Here is an 8,180-nt window from a genome sequence, read left to right as displayed (position 1 = left end):
GAGCATCCCTGAACCCAGTCAAGTTGACACATAAAATTAACCATCACAGCCCTTGATTATGAAGTTGAGCTACTTACTTAACCAACGCTGGCACAGCCCTACCACCAGACTTCTTGTCATGTGAAATAATAAGTTGAAGTCAGCTGAGTCAGCTTTTCTGTTAGGGTAGTCTTAACTGCAGAAAACAGAAAACGTGTCTCAGCTGCTTTAAATTTATTATCTCCGTTGAGAGCATCCGAAGTGGTCCAACATTAGGAATCATATTTTGAAGACTCTCTGAGATTCTCCTTGATTTCTGCATCTAGAATTCCCCCTACCGTTCCATTTGGTGATCCTTCATGGCATCATTGAGATGACCTTTCTAAAATTCAAATTTGGTCAAATTATAACCGATTAAATTCTTCAAAGGCTACTTTTTGCTTTCTTGGCTTGGCACACAGACCTGTCTTCACTGGGTCCAGGCTGAATTTCTCTGACCACATATCTCATTAGGTCAGGCCCCAAAGGCACCCTAAAGCTATTGTCATTACTTGACTATGCTATGTTCTGTCTCCCCTATGCTTTGCAGTGCTATTCCCATTGCCTAGAACATGTTTCCTGACCTGAAGGGTCACCCCCAAACCAGCTTCTTTTGGCGAGTCTTTCCTAATGTCCCTTCATAGTCCCCCAAGATTGTCAGATTCTCCTCTTCAGTGCTTCTGGCACCCTGACTGGATGCCCCTGTTATAACACAGGTGACACTGCTATGTAATTGTCAGATCATTTCCTACATTTGACTATAACGTCTTTGAGGGAAAAATGTGCCTTTTTCATCTCAGCATCTCCAATGCTTAGCTTATTAACTGGCACAAAATAAGCAGGTAATAAATGTTTATTAATGAATAAATAATGCTATAATCTAGACTTGGGTTCATGAAAACAACTGTATCCTCTCTTTGGCTGATTTATTCCTGGTATTTTGCAGACCATTGCATCCTCAACAGGGTAAGGAGGAGCAAAGAGAGGAAGGAAAAGCTACAACTCTGTAACATATGTTGTTAAAATTTTGGAGGAAGGTAAACCAAGCTTAGTAAAGATTTTCTTTTGTATATCTTTTATCTGTTCTATCTCTAACTCATATGATGAATTATTCAACAAATATATACTGACAGCCTACTACATGTCAAGCATTGTTTAAGCACTTGGAATATATTAGTGAACAAAACAGCCCTCAGAGAGCCTTGGCGCTACAAAGAGCTTTAAACAATCATTTCTCCTTTCTGCATCTTAGGCCTGCATTTGTGCATGAACAAGAAACACTGTAATGGAAAGCTTTAGATCCTCATATAAAAGTCACTGATAAACACATGGATATATTGTTCATAAGTGCTGCCACTTCTGTCTAGAATCAAGAACAGTTGAGAGGAAGAGGTTACTGATCAAATCCACTCCTTGACCTTGTTCTCAGCTATTTACACCAATAGGCATTGAATTCATTTTTTTAACAAGGGAGTTTTATATATGCATGCAGCATTCTGAGGTTTAGACTTCCTTCCTAGCTGCAAATCTCTTTGAGGCTCCATCTGGGACATTGAGCCCCACCCATATGCATCACCTTGAAGCTTCCTTTCTCTGGTTTGCTGGGGACTTTGTATGGAGAGGCTACATCTGGGCACAGCATTACACCTTTAGAGGCTGCTGGGGGCACAGGGACGATTTCCAACAGAAACCAAGTATATTTGAAAGACACGAAGTCAAGCTTTTATGTTTCCTTCCCACAACCTCAGCTTCTGTTGAAGTGAAAACTAGACTGGAAATAAAGGCCACAGTGATTTTCTTCTGAGAAAACACATTACCATGTTAAAAAAAAAAAAAAAAAAAGTCCCAATTGCTCCGTGGGGAAGGTTTTTATTTTACAAATACTCTGTGGCTCTGAAATGACAGCATGATTACATTTCTGACAGCATTGGTATAATTCTCAGACTCCCCAGGGAGAGCAATGTGGGGATTTTCGTCCTGGAAAGAAAAGGCAAACTTGCAGGTGCCGAAGGTACATTTGATTTAAGCACGATTCAAAATAAGTAAATGCAGATGATAACACAGCAAATACTGAAAGTTTGGTAATTTAGCAAAAATAAATGGTCGTATCCAGAGCACTATAAATGCGTGAAAGAAAACTGCAAAATAACTTTTATTTTACAACTTCCCAGTGTCTCACTGTCTCCAAATGGGGAGATATGAGAGGAACTGTAGGGAAGAAGAGAAACTGGAAGAGCGTAGGGAAATGTAAACATGAGAACGGAATAGGAGAGTGGAGGAAGGGGACAACTCAGTGTCACTCTCTCACAGACTCTCCTGCCCCTTGTGATCTGGACAGACCCTGGCAGGCCTCGAGTTCCCTGGAGGTTGCGCCTCAGCGACAGATGACCCGTCTCTGACCACTGGGCACCTAGAAGGCGCTTTCGCAGGAGCAGGGCAGGGGTCTGGGGCGCGGAGGGGGTGGGCGCAAGCCGCCCTCGTCCAGCGGTTCCCGCCGAGCATGGTGATAATGAGGGTGGGGCCAGCGTTGGCGGTAGAGTGCTTGGTGGCCCCTGGGCCCCTCCTCGTCCTCCGCGCCTCCCTGTGGCGCGCAGCAGAGAGACCCCAGGCGCCTCCGCAGCCGTCGCCGCAGCTGGCAGTCGCCAGCCTGGAAGAAGAGGTAGACGAAGGGATTGAGAGCGCTGCTGGCCATCCCCACGACGCGCAGCGCAGCCGACATGCCCTCTCCCTCCCAGTCTCCCGCGGGCCCGGACGACCACGCGGCCGCCAGCCGGGCTGCAAAGTAGGGCAGCTCGCAGCCCACGAACAGCAGCGCCAGCAGCAGGCTCATCTTCAGGCTCTGCACCTTGGCGCGGGGCAGCGCGCTGGGTGCAGGGGCTCGGCCTGGACTCGCCGACCAGGGCGCTGCAGCCGTAGGGGCCTGCGGCCGGCGCCGCCACCAGACGGAGAGTAGGTGGCCGCAAGCTACGCCCAGGACCGTGACAGGCGCGGCGAAGCCCGCGACGGCCTCGTAGAACGCGTAGACCTGCAGGTGCCAGCGCGGCAGGGGCGCGAAGATCCCGCGGCAGCGACGCTGCCCGGGCCAGGCGCGGGCGGCCGGGGGCGCTCCGGGCTGCGAGGATGGTGGCGGCGGCGGTGGCGGCAGCGGCGAGGGGGAGTCCCCGCGCACCACGAAGGCCGGGGGCAGCGCCAGCAGCAGCGCCAGCAGCCAGCCCAGGGCGGCGAGGGCACGCGCGGGCAGCGGCCGGCCCTGCGGACGACGTACTGCGCGCTGGCGCTCGAGGGCGATGAGCACCACGAGGTGGGCCGAGGCACCCCGCCCGGATGCCTGCAGCAGCTGCAGGAAGCGGCACGCAAGGTCGCCCGTGGCCGCGCGGGGCTCGCCCAGCAGTTCCCAGGCCAGCTGCGACAGTGCCGTGCCTCCACACGCGTACAGGTCCGCCAGGGCCAGCTGCACCAGTAGGAAGTCCATCTTGCGACGCTTGGGGCCCGCCCAGGGCCCGCCGCCGCCGCACAGGCGGCACAGCACTGTGGTGTTGCCTGCCACCGCCACCACCAGGATGATCCCCAGGAACACCAGGCGGACGCGGCGGCTGGGCGGCCCAGAGGCGGGGGCTCCCTGCCCCAAGGTCAGGTTGAGACCCCAGCCGAGCAAGATGGGCACGGAGAGGTTGGGCGCCGGCGGCAGAATTGAGGGGCTAAAGAGATCCTCCATCCTTGCCCCGGAGGAAGAGGAGGCACCGAAGAGGGCGGGCAGGACGCGGGAAACCGAAGTGGAGGCGAGGCGGCGCGGCGAGCGACGCTAGGTCTACGAGTTCCCAAAGTTAGTTGAAAAGGCACCCTCACAGAGAGGGAGATGGATTCGGGCGGCTTTGCGCTTAGTTGTTTTTGTCGATTGTCCTCGTCATTTGTCACTCAAATGTGGGTTGTACACTCGAGGAACACACATGATTCCTATTCTCCACCTTCTCCGCGTCTTCCCTCCCATTCCCGGCGGATACTTTGCTAATCTCTGCAGCGCCCCCCGACGCTACCCTCGCGGAAGCCGCGGACCCCTGGGCTCTGAGAACCTCATCCGTTCTCTACTTACGTGTAGAACACAGCAGGACAGAAGGTCGCTTTGCTTGATCATTGTATACCGCCAATGTTATCCCAGCACCCACACGAGAGAGGACCTCTTGACTGAGATTGTACCACACGCCCCCACCACTCCAATGTGATTGCCAGTAGAAAAAAATAGAAAAGACATTAGTTTTGATTTTAAAGGTTTGAAATGCCATGGATCTGCATGAGCATGAGGAAAAACAGGAACACAAGAAACCTAACAGCGTTTTGAGCAAAGAGGAGACCTGTTAGCTGAATTTTGATCAAGATGTGTCTTCTCTGTCCAAGAATGAAAGTATTTTAATTAGAGAGTACTAAAGTCAATGATGCTGCTTTTAGGAATGGCAGTGGTTTGCAGATCGTTCTAAATACTTCTCATTACTAGGAGCAGTGGGTCACAGCTGCTTTCTTGGTGATGTAAAATTCATTTCATTAGTCTGAAGAGGGCATTAATAGGTTTTATGCAAATGATAGTGCATTTATTGCTTTTCCCCTAATATTTTCATCCAGTGAAGGATGCGTCATCACACTCCTCATTCTCTTGATTCTGTTTTCCAGCAGATGGGAAGTTGCTAGGAGAGGCTACGCCTCCAATAAGCCTAGAGAAAAGGTGACTAAGAAAGTGATAAGGCGGCCAATTTTTTAAAAAAAGAAATCCAAGTCACAGGAAATGGTTTAGATTAAATGTTGTTGCTTTCATTTTAGCCCTGCCTCCTCACAAACACATTTTAATTTCCCTGTTGCAAGCATCAATTTGTCTTTTTATGCACCCTCCACATTAATCATGGTGAAAGTAGAATTTCCTGTACTTCCTGGCCTGGGGGCCAGGGAGGTATGAGTGTTTTCTGGGGTTCACATTCCTAGGCTGAGGAAACATTTGGAACTCTAAGATTCATGGCATAGGAAGATTTGGTGGGTTCCATGATAGTCCTGCCAGCTGCTGTAGGAATCCCATTTCCCAAGCTGTTGTCCTTTGGCCAGAAACCTTATTTTCATCATCATCTTTGTGGTGCCTTGCTCTGGTCTGACATGTTGTAGTTATCAGTGGGTATGTGTTGAGTTGATGAATTAGTGGATATATGATGCTTTTCAGATAACTTTGAGCATAAATTCCTGCCTTGACTATAAATTCATCACTTAAGAAAAAATTCCTTTTACACTATGCCAGTATTGTCCAGAAGAGCCCAAGGAAGCTCTGTGGAGACATAGGAATAAGTGTTCCTGGTGGGACATTTAAGAAAGAGCTACAGTGATAGCCTTGGAAAATCTGATTTGATTTTCATACTCTCCCTTTAGAAGTTTTTGCCCAAAGCCTTTTTCTATGCACACACATCATCCCAGTTTATAATGCACTTCTTCCAGGGAGACTTCTCTGAGCAATGCTCATCATGCAGTGATTTTCCTAGCCAATATCATTTCAGTGTTTCTCAAGATAGTCTATCATTTGTCTCAATTTTGTTGAAATGCTCCGTATATTAGCATTTCAAAATGACTACAGTGAAATTACATTTCACAGAACTTAACTTTAGTAAGATCTGATAAAACATTGATTTTCAACTAGTTATTTTTTTTTTCTTTTTTGAGACAGGGTCTCACTCAGGGTTGCCCAGGCTGGAGTGAAGTGGCGTGATCATAGCTCACTGCAGCCTCGACTTCCTGCGCTCAGGTGATTCTCTCACCTCAGCCTCCCAAGTTGCTGGGACTACAGGCACACACCACCACACCTAGCTAAGTTTTGTAATTTTTGTAGAGGCTAGGTTTCGTTATGTTGCCCAGGCTAGTTTTAAACTCCTAGGCTCAAGAATCCGCCCACCTCAGCCTCCCAAAGTGTTGGGATTATAGGCATGAGCCACTGGGCCTGGCCTAAACTAATTCTTATTAAAATTATACATGCACAGAGTTTTGAAAGTCAAATAGAACTAGAAGGCTAATAAAGAGTTTCCTGTTCCACACATCTCCACTTCTTTATCTCCTCTTTCTAGTGGGAACCGATTTAGACTCTATTTGTTCTTTCTTCTGGCATTGACTTAATTCATAATAGTAAATAATATTTGTGTAATGCTATCTATTGATTTAACAAATTGATATATTATCTGTTAACTTCTTACTAGATAAAGACTTACTTCTTACACCTCTGTCACTACTGTTTCCATTTCCCATACCATTAGAACAATACTGTAATTTTGGGTTAGACTTATATTTGGTGTTTATATTATTATGAAATAAAAATATTCACAGTTGAGTGTTGTATATTGTGAATATAATTTTTTGTTATTTTTAAAGTTAATAATTGCCTTTTCTTACTTTTCATTGTTATCATAGCTAATTCTTCCTGTACCCTCAAATAGCCCCCCATACAATTTCTACAAGGTCAGTTTCATAACGTAATATAGCAGCTCCAGTTTTTTTCCCCAGAAACCTCTTTACCAGAGACTTTCATTTTTCTCTTATTTGGGCTAATTTCTCCCAAGGTTTACTGCAGAACTACCATCTGCGGACCTGCATTTGTTGTCATTATTGAAACTTTTTGCCTTTCTCTTGGGTTGCAGTTCCTGTTTCTTGGATCTCTGGTCTTTTTCCTTGATTTCTTCCTTTTTGGTAGAACACATCATCTAATATTTCATAAGGTTTACAAGGTTGTACAAAGCCTGAGAACTAAGTGGTAAGAGACCTCATTGTACTCATTTTTTGAGTCATGCAGATTCTGTCTGGACATGTTGCCCTCTAGGCCAGTGGTCATCCTGGCATCTCACATCAGCATCGTCCTAGGGATTCCTTTATCTCATGCTGGTTCTTTTATTTTCTAATTTAATGGATTTTTTTTTCTTTCCTGGTTTATTTTCTTGCTTGGGAAGAAAGCATCTTTCAGTGACTTCTTGAGAGAGGGTAACTATTTGGGATCCTACATGTCTGAAAATGTCTTTATTCTATCCTATTGCCTAACTCATTATTTGGTTGGGTTTAGAATCCTATTTTTGAAAATCTTTTCCTTCTGAATTTTGAAGGCATTGCTCCATTCCCTTCTGGCTTCTAAGCGTTTTTGTGGAGAAGACTGAAGCCATCTGATTCATGTTTTGCTTAGATATGATCATTGTTTTTTCCTTTCTTTCTTTCTTTTTTTTTTTTTTTGAGACGGAGTCTTGCTCTGTCGCCCAGGCTGGAGTGCAGTGGCTGGATCTCAGCTCACTGCAAGCTCCGCCTCCCGGGTTCACGCCATTCTCCTGCCTCAGCCTCCTGAGTAGCTGGGACTACAGGCGCCCGCCACCGCGCCCGGCTAATTTTTTGTGTTTTAGTAGAGACGGGGTTTCACCGTGGTCTGGATCTCCTGACCTTGTGATCCGCCCGCCTCGGCCTCCCAAAGTGCTGAGATTATAGGCGTGAGCCACCGCGCCCGGCCTGTTTTTTCCTTTCTAGAAGCTTATTATTCTTCTCTTTTTTCCAGCCGATTTTACAAAATGTGTTTTCTGTGGGTTTATTTTATCTAATGTGCCAGGCATAATCAAAGATAATGAATTGTATTTAATTGTAATACTTATTTAGTGGCCTTTACCTAAATAGTCTCCCAGCCTGTCTTTCTTTTTGGGATGCTGACATTTGAAGAGTCCATGACACATGTTTAGCAGAATATCCTTAAAATTGTATTTGTTTCCACATAATTAAATTTAGATTTGACTTTTCTGGCAGGAACATTACATAGGTAATACTGTTATTAGTGTATCATTTCAGGGGCACATAATGCCACTTTGTCTCAATATAGATGATATTAGGCTTGACGTATATGTTTTGAAAATTCAGTAGTTTTAAATTAAATAAGCAGTACATATTAATTGCAGAAAAGTTAGACAATACATATTCACATACAAAAAAAAAACACAACATACTGCTCAGAGGAAACTGTTGTTAATGCTCAGTGATATATACTTCAGACTATAATGACTAGATCTATATATTACAGAAGTAGATTACACTGCATACAACATTTTATATCCTGCTTTCATGTCACCTAAGATTGTATTTGGATCACTTCCCATGTCAGTGAAAATATGATATAATTATCT

At 45.7% G+C, this 8,180-nt stretch overlaps 1 protein-coding gene across 1 annotated transcript; it reads right to left on the bottom strand.

Moving 5' to 3' along the window:
* Positions 1-2,315: 2,315 nt before the first annotated feature.
* GPR150 (G protein-coupled receptor 150) lies at positions 2,316-4,165 on the bottom strand. Its single transcript, XM_017859659.1, has one exon. The coding sequence runs from the start codon at positions 3,731-3,733 to the stop codon at positions 2,429-2,431; it is 1,305 nt and encodes a 434-aa protein (XP_017715148.1). The 5' UTR covers positions 3,734-4,165; the 3' UTR covers positions 2,316-2,428.
* Positions 4,166-8,180: the final 4,015 nt, after the last annotated feature.

This window comes from Rhinopithecus bieti, unplaced genomic scaffold (genome assembly GCF_001698545.2).
Source record: "Rhinopithecus bieti isolate Rb0 unplaced genomic scaffold, ASM169854v2 scaffold_50384, whole genome shotgun sequence".
NCBI lineage: Eukaryota > Metazoa > Chordata > Mammalia > Primates > Cercopithecidae > Rhinopithecus > Rhinopithecus bieti.
This window is presented reverse-complemented; position numbering and strand designations above follow the sequence as displayed.

Coding starts and splice junctions, on each gene's coding strand:
- GPR150 (XM_017859659.1), bottom strand. CDS start 3,733: ATGGAGGATCTCTTTAGCCCCTCAATTCTGCCGCCGGCGCCCAACCTC.